The following is a 14,637-nucleotide window of genomic DNA, read 5'->3' on the forward strand; positions in this document are numbered from 1 at the left end:
GCAAGTTCCAGGACAGTCAGGACTACACCGAGAAACCCTGTCTGGGATCCACCGCCCATCCCTCTCACCCACAGAGAACTACAAAACATACTGAGAAAAAATAAGATAGAAGTAAGTGACAAGATTTTTTTTTTTTCTCAACTGAAAAGTTGACACTACAATGTTACATCTATTCAACCTGGTCTGTTCTTGAAATGCTGTCATATATACTTTCCAGTTCTTTTACACTTCGATGGCTAATTTTATGTAACCTTGACACAGACTGGAGACATCTGAAAAGAGGGAACCTCAACTGAGAAAATGCCTCTATAACATCCAGCTGTAGAGGGTTTTCTTAATTAGTAATTGAAAGGAAAAGGGCCCAGCACATTGTAGGTGGTGCTATCTCTGGGCAAGGAGTCCTGGGTTCTGTAAGAAAACAGGCTGAGCAGGTCACAGTGAACAAGCAGTTGATGGTCCCCCTCTAGGACTTCTGTATCAGCTTGTGCCTCCAGGTTCTTGCCTAGTTTTGAACTCCTGCTCTGACTTTTCAGTGATGGATTATGATGTGGAAATGAAACCCAAATAAAATAAACCCTTTCCTCCCCAATTTGCTTTTGGTCATCATGTTTTATCACACATAAACTTATATTTTCCTAAGATAACTAAGCAAAACAAAACACACTTCTTACAGCCAGAGGAAATGCATAAGACACATACTTTAAGCCACCTAACTGAATTGTAGCTACCTGTCATGTGGCTGCTCACCAGGTGCTTGACAATCTACAGATGCAACTATGGGGCTTGGCTTATACTACCTCACAAATTATTCCCAAGTTAGAGTCTCCTGTGTGTATGAGAGAGAACATGAAAAAGCAACGCACCTGTGGTGAGGGCTGAGGAAGATACCCCTGCTGCTGGAGCACAGGCTGACTGACAGGATGCCCAGAGGCAGAGAAACTGGCAGTGGGAACTGACTGCCCAGGTGGTAGGGAAGGAGGCGGTGGAGGTGGTGGAGGTGGAGGAGGAGGAGGAGGATGTGGGGGTGCTGTCGTCACAATGTAACCAGACTGCTGTGGAGACTGAAGAACAACAGTGGACTGGAACATGGTGGCATGAGGGTCGGAACCATCAGCTGACGGCTGGCGGGCAAGACTCATGTGGCTGAACTGAGAACCAAGGTTATCCTGTTGAAAAGAAGTTGGCAGTCAGTGAGCCTTTTATTCATGAGTCAAACTTACCAATGGATAATGCTTTAAATACACATGTATTATTTTATTTAAGTATCTCATATAGCCTAGACTAGCCTCAAATTCATGCAGCTGAAGATGACTTGAATTTCTGGTCCTCCTGTCTCTTCTTGAGTCCTGGGATTACAGGTGTAAACCGCAATGTCCAATTTGTGGTGTGCTTATGATAAAACCTAAGACTCTGTTCATGTGAGGCAAGCACTCCACCAAAGTAAGCTATATCCACCAGGCTCTATACTTTATACATTTACAAGCAAGCTGTAGCTGTGTATGTATGGATATCATATATATGTGAAACAGGTAAGATATAAGAAAACATGTTCAAGAAAGTGAGAACTACAATACAGGAGGGAAGGTATGTAATAATGACATACTTTTTAGAAAATATACCTAATGGAAATCATAGCATTAGGAAAAGATTACGATATATTTTTCAGTTTTAAAAAACACAACTATATGTATTTAATGAATTTTAAATGCTGACTTGGTCTTAGAAGTAAAATTGGACACTATAATATTATATAATCAATATTTTCTGAAAGGAGTTACTTTTAGATATGCTTCTCTTCCTAGAAGGTTCAGGTTTGATGCCTTTCTGTATCTCCAGCCATCAAAATCTAACTAGTCATTCCTTTTGTTTAATAACTTATGTTCTTACTACTTCTCAGTTTGTCACTTAAGTTAAACAATAAAATACTATACATCAGAGTGTCCTGATTCTGGATCATTGGTGAACAATTAGTGGTATCCAGACAAGGCAGGGGCTTATAATTCATGAGCCATATGACATATAGTTCCTATCTTGACAGTGTTAAGTATTAGCTCTTTTTATTGGTCACTCAAATGACAGTACAGAGTTAAAATGGAATGCCCGCTCTCAGGAAGCAACAGACTAACAGCATATCCAAAAATGGTTTCTAAATATGAAAATGCCTAATAGTTCTAAATTGCAAAGTAATAGGGCTAAATATTCTTACAAGAGGTAGTGTATGTACACACCACTGTCATGGGGTCACTAACAAAAAGTAGTATTGTCTTTCCTGCAAGCTGAAAGTTATTTCAGAAAATCATTCAGAGATGAATCTGGTAAATAAGTTTGCTCAGTTCAAAAGGAAAGCATTCTCAACAGAGCAATTTCCAAAAAGCACTGAGAATGGTTTTTCAGCTACAGTTTATAATTTGATTTGAAACATAGTTTCAACATGGGATAGTCAATGGCACCAACATAAAATATCCCTGGTAAAAGCAAGCAAGATGCCAGGAAGTTCACATCAAAGGAAGCAAACTTCTTAAGTTTATTTATTTGTTATGTATACAGTGTTCTGTCTGCATGTATCCCTGCAGGCCAGAAGAGGGCACCAGATCTTATTACAGATGGTTGTGAACCACACCATGTGGTTGCTGGGAATTGAACTCAGGACCTCTGGAAGAGCAGTCAGTGCTCTTAACCTCTGAGCCATGTTTCCAGCCCGAAAGCAAACTTCTTATGTAGAAGCTACTTCATGTTCATGTATGGAGCTATGCACAAAGACACAATATTTCAGAGTCACATACTCCTTGCAATGTGTGCCTGAGATATATACAGACAGTGACAGTTATAATTCAGGACATATTTTGGATGAAGGGTATTATTTTATAGCCAGAAATTGTCAAGTATTTTTGATGACAAAATCAGATGAAGTCCTCTGTAATACAGGCTACCATTCATTTAAAGTAACTGTTTCTGACCAATTCACCTAACCAGCAGTAGGCAAAGAATAGAAAATATGAACTCAAGAGGAAAGCTGCCTGTCCAGGCTAGCTTTATGTCAACAACTCAACACAAACTAGAGCCATGTGGTAAAAGGCACTCTCAATTATGGAAATGTCTTGATAAGACTGACCTGCAAGTAAGTCTGTGGTACTTTTTATTGATGCTGGAAGGCCCAGCCCATGGTGGGTGGTGCCACCACTGGGCAGGTGGTCTTGGGTTGTGTAAGAAACCAGGCTGAGCAATCTATGAGGAGTGAGGCAATGAGCAACACCCCCATATGGCCTCTGCTTCAGTTCCTGCCTCCAGGTTCCTGCCTTGACTTCTCGTGGAGATAGTGTGACCCCTGAGAGTTGTAATATGAAATAAACCCTTTCCTCCCGCCATGGTGTTTTAGTCAGGGCAACAGAAATTTCAAGACTAAACAGATTCAAAACTGACTTAAATGAGAAAAATAACATATCTAAGAATTTTAGTTTACAACATTCATCCTGAAAAATCAGGAAATGTTATGATTTAAACAGTCACTATGATAAGCTGATATAATCACTGTCTTATCAAAAGGAATTAAATTATTAAAATGAATAAAAACACCTTTGTTACCTATACCTGTAATAAAAAGAGCCTACCACACTGACCACAGTCTGAAGCATTCATATACATTGCCCATAGTAACAATGAGGTGAAAAGAGATACAGTACCACAGAGTACTGCTGGGTGGGTGAGACTGGCAGGAGCGGGGATGGGTAGGGGGCTGGAGAGCACTGAACAGGCTGAGAAGAGGACTGCAGAGGACCAACAGGCTAGGAAGAACAGGCGGGCAAACAGTTAATGTCAGAAGAAAATGTTACAAGAATTGCACAGCATGGAAATTTATACTTTGGGGCAACAGCTTTAACACTTATAAAGTCATTAAAAATACAGGAGAATCAACAAGAAAAACAGTATTAAATGAAGAACTCTACACAGCAAGAACATACCTAGGCTTAAGTTGATGTCATAATGAGAACAATAACTTTTATGTAATAAATGTAACCTTTTTGCAGATTTTTTTGAAGAGGCTGTCCTACAGTTATGTTGCTCTATACTATTAAATTATAAATAAAAGCTGTATAAATTTATATGATATCTATAACAATTCTCCTATTTGATAAAATGTTTAAATTCTCAGAGACAATGTTACTAACATTTAACCATCTTGTGAGAAAACTGTTAAGAATAACACCTCAGGGATTAGAGAGCTGTCTCAGTGGTTAAGAACATGTGCTCTTGCAAAGGACCAGTTCAGTCCCCAGAGCCTACATGGTGGGTGGCTTACGACCATCCGTTACTCTAGTTCTAGGGGATCTGATGTCCTCTTCTGACCTCCACAGGCATCACATGCATGATTATTTAAATACTGATACACATAAGATAAATAAATCTTAATAACCAGATCAGGACCAAACATATCTATATACACACAAACACACATCTTTTGTGTAGGAAAAAAACTTTTCTTTGTGGCTAAATGCTAAATGTATTTTGATTAAGAGAATTCATGGTAGGAACTGAGAAATTAGATACTAAAAATTGTTAGTCAAATATTCTTGTGTTTCAGGAAAAAAACTGCTTTCCAAAGGTACTAGAAACTAGGTGATTATCTTCTATACTTTCATAGATGAAACATCAGACTGAGATAAAGTGATTTTTATTAAGCCAGATAAGCAAGCAGATGAAGAACTCAGGTAATTCTTATTTGATAAAACTCATTTGGTTAAAATGTATATTATGAATGAATCCTGCTCTGGATAATGTTCCCAAAAAGAATACTCTTAAAATGCAAGTAATTATAAGGCTGTACAGGGAATAAACAAGGAAAAAATGTTTGTAACAACTAAGATTTATAATGATCACATACTTAAAAAAAAAAACACAAAAATCAAGAGAACAATCTAAAAGTATAAAAAGTTTAGATCAGCTTAGAGGCAAAAAGAAAAAGAAAAGAAAAGAAAAAAGTAAAATGATCTGCAGAGCTGCTGATGGACCTGATGAACTTCTGCTGTGAATCAGTTAGCTGAGGAAGCTGAAGCATGCTAATGAGGTACAGTTGCTGGAAATCCTGCTACTGGATGGCTACATGATGCACTGAGTCACATAAACAATCTTTCTTCCGTCAGTCAATCTGACCAACTCCAGTGTCAGGTGAACAAAAACTTACATCTGCTGCGGAAAAGAAGGACTCTGAGCTGAGAGCCTATGGTATAAATGAATGTCTTCCAGAGTGCTAAGTGGCAGAGAAAATTCTTAAATTAGAAGAGTAGCTGAAGGCTTCATTGGGTTGGGGGAAGTGGGAGGAAAAGTTGGTATGTAAAAAGAAAAAAAAAATTAAAAAGAAAAAAGAAGAGCGGCAGATCAAAGTAAAACCCTGATGTCACTCCCTTTTCCTCCTTGAACTATGGCTAGGAAACAACATTCATGCAGCATCTAGCTTTATGTTGTGTGTACAGGAAATAGAAGGAGCTATATTTGGCATTCATGGATTTATTGAGTTTGATATTGCACAAATCACAGTAATTGGGTGTTCAGTCAATGAGTTTTTGTTTCTGTGAGAATCTAAGTGTAAAACTTGCAAAAAAGGTGTAAGTTAAATCAATCAGAAAGTGGGATATTTACCTCAAGACCTGAAACTCAGTTCTTTAATGCATCTGTTTTCAAACCATTCTCTATACCTTCATCTAGGATGTCCTCATAACTGCATAGGACAAAGTTATTTCTACACTTGATCTTAACCACAAGTCTGAGGGTCAATAGGCAAAATCATTCCTAGGAGACAATAATCTGAGATAATGATCTATAACCATAAAGAAATCCTTGAAATTTTTTAAAGCTGTACTAACCTTATTTCCAGCAAATTAAGTAAAAGTGGAAGTCAGTCCTATAAAGCTCCTGGTGAAATACATAGCAGTATAAAGACAACAAAAGCAATCACAACAGCAAAAGAAAGAAATTCTTTGGAAGCAAGTTGAATGTAGCCAAGGCACAGCAAGACAAGGAAGAAGTCTTAAGTGTATTCAACCAAATGGGGTTAAAAAGGTCACGTGGAAGTCTTTGCCAGAGCTTTATGCAATCTGCTCTAGGTAAATGGATGGTTTTGTATGGTCTTAGAAGTGTCTCTAAAACTGTTTAAGGACTACTTTAGAGATCAGAGAAAAACAAAGCAAAGCAAAAGAAAACACTGACATGCTCAGCCAAGAATCTTACCTGTAGAGACCAGCTGCTTTCATTGCTTTCACATTATGTGACAGTGCAACTGAACTATTTACATGTTATTCATCACAAACAATACTATTATATAATATCATACCAATATAAGTGACACATCTTGTGAGAAAATGGGATGAAATTTCTTTAGTTCAAGCTTATCACCACATGTCTCTTATGAGAAATTATACTAAGAGATTCATTCACCAGTGGAATAATTATATGGTCTTCGACAGAAAAAGGTACATATATAAACTATCTTTGATACATTATAAAACCTTTAAAAGTTGGCATGAAAACAGATATACTGATAAAATCAAGTTCTCTAAAGATAGACAACAAATTATTAGGGAACAAGAAGGAAGTGTAAATATATATATGTATAAACTTTAAATTATTTATGCAAATTCAAGGTATGAGTTAGAAAGCTTTTAAAGACAGATATGGTGGTGCACACCTTTAATGCCAGCACTTTCAAGGCATAAACAGGTGGAGCTCTAAGCCAGCCTGGTCTATATAGCAAGTTCTAGGCCAACTGTCATATATTGAGACCCAGTCTTGGGAGAGGAGGGGAGGGGAGAGCAGGGCAGGGGAAGGGGAGAGCAAGGAAGGGGAAGGGGAGAAGAGAAGAGAGAGAGAGAGAGAGAGAGAGAGAGAGAGTGCAAACAAACTGCTTTTTTTCAAATCTCAGGGGCCCAACAGATGGTTCCAGAGGTGAAAGCATCTGCTGACAAGCCTGATAACCTAGGTTCTATCTCCAAGACACACTTGGTGGAAGGAAAGAATCAACTCCTGCGAACTGTGCTCTGATCAGTAAATGCATGCTATGGCAAGTGTGCTTCCACGCACACACACACACACACACACACACACACACACACACACACACTTACTTAAGTATTAAATAAATCTAATAAAAAAATGAAAACTCTACTCTCAGAATACCAACCCATCCCACTCTACCCTTGCAAGAGAATAGAATACTCTGTATGGCTTGAGCAACCCAGTGCACTTCTGTTGGATATATTAATCTTAATAACTCACTTTGCTCACTAGGTCTTTTCTACTTCTTGCTATAAAATAAGAGATAAAAAACTTACCAGTTAAGACCGTGGGATAAAACCACTCCCTCTTTCCTAATGTATTTTCAGTATTTATTAGTTGAAAGTATTTGATTTTTAACATTTTCTTCCAGTGACTACTGAATGGGACATCACTGGGGACAGAATATTAAAGCTGTAAGAAATACTTACTTGGCTATCTCAGTCATTAGCCCTACATATGCAAAGGCAGGTGAACTTAGCATTACATAATCATGGATTTGTGCACCTGTGAGAAAATGTGACTGGCTGCTGGCTGCTGAGGTGGTGGGGGTGGCAGAGGTGGCTGTGGAGGACCAGGCACTTGGGTTCGAACTGGCTGTTGAGTCATAGGAGGATTGTACACAACTGGAGTTCCATCTGGGTTTATGAAGGGCTGACCTAAAAAGAGATAAACGTCAATACACAACAGGTATTGAAAATAAAACTGACACCACTGATTTATAAAACAAATCCATAAATCCCTTATGAACAAACCACAACTCCCAGTTTCTTAAAACATGTTATTCTTAGCTTGATTCAAAATGAAGCTATTAACAATCTTTATTTTTTTCTTAGTATAAATATTCAAATGTTTTTGGTTTTGGGGACAGAGTATTGTTTTAGACCCCACTGAGCTCACTGGATAATCAAAATATTTTCTGAGGGACTGGAGAGATGGCTTAGCAGTTAAGCCCTTCCTAAGGACCCAAGTTGGTTCCCATCAGCCACCTGGCAACTCAAACCATTTGTGACTCTAGTTCTAGGGGATCTGATGCCCTCTTCTGGTCTCTGATGGCACTGAACTCATCTGGTGCATAAACATACACCAAGCAAAACACAAAATAAAAGCAATCTTTAAAATAACATTTTCTGAAAGTTTTGATTTCTGAACCTCATTCTGCTCCAGGTAGTCAGTCAATCACAGGACTGTGGTTCAGCTACTATAAACAAAGGAAAAGGGTCAACAACATTCAAAAGACCTAGCACTCCTACCTCTGGCTAGCCTCACCATGGTCATTAGGATTAGTGTGCATTTCAATTCAAACACAAAGTACCTGACTCCAAGATATCAGGAACCCATTCAAAAATTTTCAAGGGGATGAGAAACACTAGCCTACACTAAATATATTTAACTTAAAAAACAACAACAACAAAACAAGTTTAAAATGTAAATAATTGACAGCTTCAAATCTGTAAGTATGAAATCAGTTTAATGGCAATAGATTATGCATAGTAACATGTATTATATAACAACCTTGTCTGTATCTACATATTTCAATTTCCCTATGTCAAATTCGGTTTCCCCTACCTAGAAGGGCCTTTATATAGGTCATCAATTAAGAATTTAAAGTATGAGTATATGTGTGATGGGAACTGAACCTGAGTCTTCTGAAACAAAAGCCAGAACTTTTAAAAGACTGCATCATCTCTCTTGCCTGTCAGAAAATATTTTGATTATAATGAGCTCAGTAGAGTCTAGAGCAACATCCTATCAAACTAGATACGGTCTAAAGTAAATGTTCAAAAACATCAATTATTATTAGTTTATGTCAAGAACATATATTGTCAATATTAACTTATAACAACTACCTATTTTTTTAAACAATGTCTTTTAGATATTATGTAGTAAGCCATTATATTCTCAAGGACATTACAGGTTTTTATCTACTTGGTGCTTCATAAAGTGCATATTATTTGTTACAGAATAAAAATGCTATATCATATAAAGCTCTCTCACAGGTAGTAGAATCACTTCAAAGGAATGAATTGTTGTTTAATTATAGTCAGGCTATTATCTAGTTTATACATCATAGATGTCACATGTCACATGGGAAAAATTCTTACAATATGAATAAAAATTTTAGCATTTTATAGTCTAAACATTTTTATTGAAGTGTTCAGGACAACGACACTTATAAACTATCTCTCTGGATACCCACCTGTCTGTGGGTTGATCAGAATACTGCCAGGTGGTATGCCAGTTGCTTCCAAGGGAAGCAAAAGGAAGCTAGTGCTAGGAGATGCACCTTGCCCACTGAGGCCACCATCAAAGGAAAGAGAACTGTGAGTGCTGGCTGCCGGGTAGATGACAGGTGTGCCATGAGAAGGTTGGCTAAGAGCTGAACCTGGGAGAGGCTGCTGGGTGTGAGAAAGAGAGCCTGTAGAGGACCCTACACTACCTGAAGACTCAGATCCTAGAGGAAGAGTAATGAAAAACATGGCATTAAAAAAAAAAAAACCAAAAATGTCAATACAAAAATACAGGTTTAAAAACCAAATAATACAATTCATATTATATAACATGCACTTACAACATAACAGCAATGGCTACTATGATTTACTGCCCAGTGGTTGTTTTTTGTTTACCCTTCTAAATGTTTAATACAGCAAGCAGCAGCACAGAAACTGTCAGAAAAGTCACAGTCAAAACATGCAATTTATCAAGTTTACACTAACACAAGGCACAGACAGCCAAAGAAGCATACTACTGACACTCTCAAAAGGACACACAATATATACATTTTACCTTTTAGATCAACACTTAGGAATATACAAATTACAGTTTCCCCAAGGGAAAAAAAATTAGTACAGCCAAATGCCCAAAATCTCATGTATCAGAAACCCTCATCTATAAGAACAGAAAAACTAAGAATGGTGTGGAAAACAATAGAAATAATAAATTACCTATTGAAAGAAGCAACTGCTAAGTTTCACTACAGAATTTCATCTTGATTTATAACCAGCATCCTCCTATAATGCAAACTCAACTACCTTTCTCTTTTACCTAGTGACAGAGTATGAAAAGCATTCAAGTACGTATGTTAGGACAAGCTTAAAATTTATTTTTTACCAGACTTTTATTTCATGATTGAATTTTTACTACTTTCAAGCCTACACTTTATTTCACAGGGACTGCATAATGACTGAAAATGGACAATGAGACAATGGAATGTACAAAGAGATTCAGATAGTACTTGTAGTTTGGTTAGGTTGTTATTAAGGGAACTGACTCTGGGATGAAGATTCTAATGAATGTGATGAATAATTATGATACACCATACACACTGCCTTCTAAATGAAGTTTTCCCTCCAAATCCTATAAAAATGACACTTCAAATTTATCACTTTTCTTTCCTTTTTTTTTTCTGGTGGGGTGGGGCGGGGCGGGGTGGGGGTAACCCTGGTTGTCCTGGAACTCAGAGATCCACCTGCCTCTACTTCCTAAGTGCTGGAATTAAAGATGTACACCACCACTGGGAGAGAACTCCATTACTTTTACCTATTAAAGGATAAAATATACCATTATCTCTTAATACAAAATAGCAAGAGTTATTCTTTATATTTTTACACGTGTGTGTGTGTGTGTGTGTGTGTGTGTGTGTGTGTGTGTGTATAAAGATATAACACGCATATGGAAGTCAGGGGGACAACTCTCAAAAAAAAGTTCTTCTACTAGGGGATCAGGTTTGTACAGAAAGTGTTTTTTTTTTTTTTTTTAAGATTTTATTTATTTATTATGTATACAGTCTTCTGCCTGCATGCAGATCTCATTTAAGGTGGTTGTGAGCCACCATGTGGTCGCTGGGTATTGAACTCAGAACCTCTGGAAGAACAGTCAGTGCTCTTAACTGCTGAGCCATCTCTCCAGCCCCAGAAAGTGTTTTAAGTTAGGCCAGGCATGGTGGTGCCTCCCAGCTCCCGGGAGGCAGAAGCAGGTGAATCTTCCACTCTCTAAATGACTTCCTCATCATAGAGATTTTTTTTCCTTCAGTTATGACCAAATTGCAGTATATAGAGATAAGTATACAAGTTTTAAAAGCGTTCATAAAATTTACTGTCTCTATCAATATGTTATCACATCCACTAAGAAATTTGTAATAGATTTATATATTACGTAAGGTGAGACTGGAATTCACAAACATTAGCAATTTGAAGCATATACTATATTAAAAAAATTTGCTGTCTTAATATACCTTGTATATTGTAATATTGCAGTTGTATACTTATTGTATGTTTAACCTAATCCAAACAGGCTAGGGAGAAATAGCCATTTCTGACTTCCATGTTTATTTTGAGATTAAAAAAAAAAATCTATAAAAGTCCTAAAAGACACATGAAATTCTGTAGTGAAAATGAAGAGAAAATGCTACGACCAATGTATCTGTAGCACAAAGAACCCAAAAGAATTAGCAGACTATTTAAATTTCTATTTATAATAGTTGTAGGTATATTATTTTCCTTTGTTTTTTAAGTTCCTCAAAATTTTCTCAACAATTTTATTCATTTTCAATAGGGTAAGTCATAAAAAAATGCAATCAATATTTGACAGTATGAGATATATCTAATGTTAAACAATCCTAGATGAGAAGTCATGTTTTCCAAGCATAAGTAAACAAAGAAGAATTTCCAGTCACCTCCTCCACACAAGAAATCAGTCACTGAACTATGAGATTAAGTTTACATAGTAACAGACAAGACACTTTACTTCAGTTTGTAATTCTATCTCCAGGACCAAATGAATCATTAAGTCAGTGTGGCCATTATTCATTCTGTGCTTTGTAGGTGTCTACTGAGCTGAAGGTAACTTTACATTATGGGATAATTAGTACCATGTGATGAGAAGATAAAACTTAGGCAAAGTAACATTTTGACTGTACAGTTCTAGGTAGATACTTATACCTGTTTTTGAAAGCCTGCCTATGCTTTTGCTGCTTCCAGAGCTATCACCTCTTGTCAGGACCGAGATTCCACTAAAGCTGCTGGCTTTGGTTACAGCAGGTTTCAGGTTCCGGAGGGAGCTGTCTGAATCTGTGCTGCTCCAGGGTCGTGGCTCTGAGTATTTCAAATCATTTTCAGTGCTGCTCTGATGGCTGTTTGTTGATCTCCCTGAAGCATCTTTATTAACTCTGTAATTTAGAAATAAAACATTGAGCCGGGTGTTGGTGGCGCACGCCTTTAATCCCAGCACTTGGGAGGAAGAGGCAGGCGGATCTCTGTGAGTTCGAGACCAGCCTGGTGTACTACAAGAGCTAATTCCAGGACAGCCTCCAAAGCCACAGAGAAACCCTGTCTCGAAAAACCAAAAAACAAAAGAAACAAACAAAAAAACCCCAAATAAATAAATAAATAAATAGAAACAAAACATTGAAAAGCTAACAGGGGGAAAAGAAAAAACAATACAAATTTTACCACTGACTGGAAAACAATCCAATACCTAAATATCTGGCGCCTCTGCTGGGTACCACTAGTGTCCTCATCTTGAATTCTGTTGGCATTTTAATAAGACATTTAAATTGTTATTAGCATCAATTAGATAATAACCAGGATAGATAATAACCAGGGCAGATATTAAAGATTTCCTTACCTTTTATCAATAATATAGTTTTCTTGGGAACACAGAGACTGGAAAGAAAGAAAAGGTATAAAGTTTGTCAAATATACAAAGTCATCTGTATACCAATGGTAATAACAAAAATCATATATAGTAACTTTAAGAGTACACCCCGCAAGGGCTGGAGAGATGACTTAGCTGCTAAAGGCTAGGCTTACAACTAAAAATATAAGAGTACACACCACAAAAGATTCAATGAATGATAATGGAATTTTTTTATGTCTTTGAGACATTGTGATTACTTTTAATAGACACCTATTTTAGAATCCATTCATTGTCAAAATGAATTTGAAATTTAAATAGTCTTCTTAAAATGGATGCCCTCAGTATCATTAATCATATATTCAATGTCTATAGATTCTCTTTTATTCACAAATATTTGATTACTGGTGAGCAAAAGCTGATAGAGGCACTGGGAAGATATCTCAGAAGGTAAAGGCACCAAGCCAGGAGGTGGTGGTGCACACTTTTAGTCCCAGCACTTGGGAGGCAGAGGCAGGTGGATCTCTGAGTTCAAGGCCAGCCTGATCTACAGAGTGAGTTCCAGGACAGTCAAGGCTGTTACACAGAGAAACCCTGCCTAGAAAAGCCAAAAAATAAACAAACAAATAAATGAAAATAAAAGAAGGCACCTGATGCCAAGCCAGAAGACCTGAGTCCAAGCCCTATAACCCACATGGTAAAAGTTAAGAACCAACTCTTGAAGTTGTCATCTGACCTCCTTCCTCACCCACACGCATTCACACACAAAGGCTGACACAGCGACCATTTCTATTTGTGGTAGCAGTAACACATAGAATATATGGATAAGGCAGAGAATAAGCAGATAGGCCTTAAGGGCTTAAAGTCAAATTCTTCCAGTGTTGTCAATCTAAGTCAGGCAATGGTCACTTCTTTTTGTATTATTGCAACTGTCTTCTATATTTGCCCTATTCATTCACTTTATAGAGCAGAAGCTAAAGCAAGCTCTCTAAAATGTAATTCTTTCATCTTTCATGACTCCTTGTCACATGGGTCAGGAACATATGGCCAATCACCTGTTTTGTGGAATAAAGATTTAATGGAAAACAACTATGACTATGTATTATGGTGGCTGTCATTTCAGAGTCAGTTTTGAGCAGATACAAATGTATGGCTCAAGATGCCTAAAATATCGATTACATGGCCTTTTATAGAAAGACAAAACAACTCACCCCGAAAGTTCAGGTATCTTAACAAAGGTTTAAGGTCAAGTACACCAGTCTAAAGCTTCTTTACTTAAGCTATCTGCCAGGCTATGGTCTGGCTACTTTAAATCATTCAATTCTTCAATATTTCAAGTTCTTCCTTTCTTGTGAGTCTCTGCAAATACTGATTTTCTACTTAAACTGATAGGCTCTTCAGAAGCTTACTTACTCTCTCATCCCTCCCCAGTTCAACTTTGTAGTGCTTCTTTGTCTACTGTGACTCTATTACACTTTTATGTGTATGTCTATGACAACTTGTCAATGGCAGTATGGCATCTAGCTTATACAGTACTGAAAATCATTTCTCTAATATACATGTTGAGTTCAGCAGATCTGGACAAAATTTCCTATTCAGCCATTTTCTAGGTGTATTTATTCTGGCTACTTTACATAGCTTTTTATTGCCTGAGTTGCCTTTACTGACAACAAAAGGTTGTTTAATATATAAATCATGCCTGTCCATGTATATGGTCTTCAGTGTCCAGCATAGCACTTAATATAAATTTTCAATGTTATTTACTACAAATTGTAAATTCTTAATTGATGGTCTAAATTATAATGCTATTTACTACTTTGTTTTGCTTTCAACAGAGGGGACATTTCTATCTGTGGCAGAGGAATCATATATTACATTCATTCATATATCCTTGAAAAGTACTAAGTATTGCAAAGAACAGGTACACAAACAATATTGATAAAACTAAATCTATTTGGT

The 14,637-nt window shown here is 37.1% G+C and overlaps 1 protein-coding gene across 8 annotated transcripts in view; it reads right to left on the reverse strand.

The window, feature by feature from the left end:
• R3hdm1 (R3H domain containing 1) overlaps positions 1 to 14,637 on the reverse strand; it is a 129,058-nt gene that overhangs the window by 47,212 nt on the left and 67,209 nt on the right. For 5 of the 8 annotated variants that reach the window (XM_027417742.2, XM_027417743.2, XM_027417746.2 and 2 more), the window contains 7 exons: positions 12,670 to 12,707; positions 12,520 to 12,570; positions 11,985 to 12,211; positions 9,245 to 9,499; positions 7,552 to 7,703; positions 3,681 to 3,782; positions 864 to 1,166 (listed from right to left, as the gene is read on the reverse strand). In XM_027417742.2, the coding sequence (XP_027273543.1) occupies positions 864 to 1,166; positions 3,681 to 3,782; positions 7,552 to 7,703; positions 9,245 to 9,499; positions 11,985 to 12,211; positions 12,520 to 12,570; positions 12,670 to 12,707 (1,128 nt within the window). The remainder of the gene's footprint in view (positions 1 to 863; positions 1,167 to 3,680; positions 3,783 to 7,551; positions 7,704 to 9,244; positions 9,500 to 11,984; positions 12,212 to 12,519; positions 12,571 to 12,669; positions 12,708 to 14,637) is intronic. The other 3 variants (XM_027417747.2, XM_027417745.2, XM_027417748.2) reach the window with 3 other exon arrangements.

This window comes from Cricetulus griseus, chromosome 5 (genome assembly GCF_003668045.3).
Source record: "Cricetulus griseus strain 17A/GY chromosome 5, alternate assembly CriGri-PICRH-1.0, whole genome shotgun sequence".
In the NCBI taxonomy this organism is placed as follows: domain Eukaryota; kingdom Metazoa; phylum Chordata; class Mammalia; order Rodentia; family Cricetidae; genus Cricetulus; species Cricetulus griseus.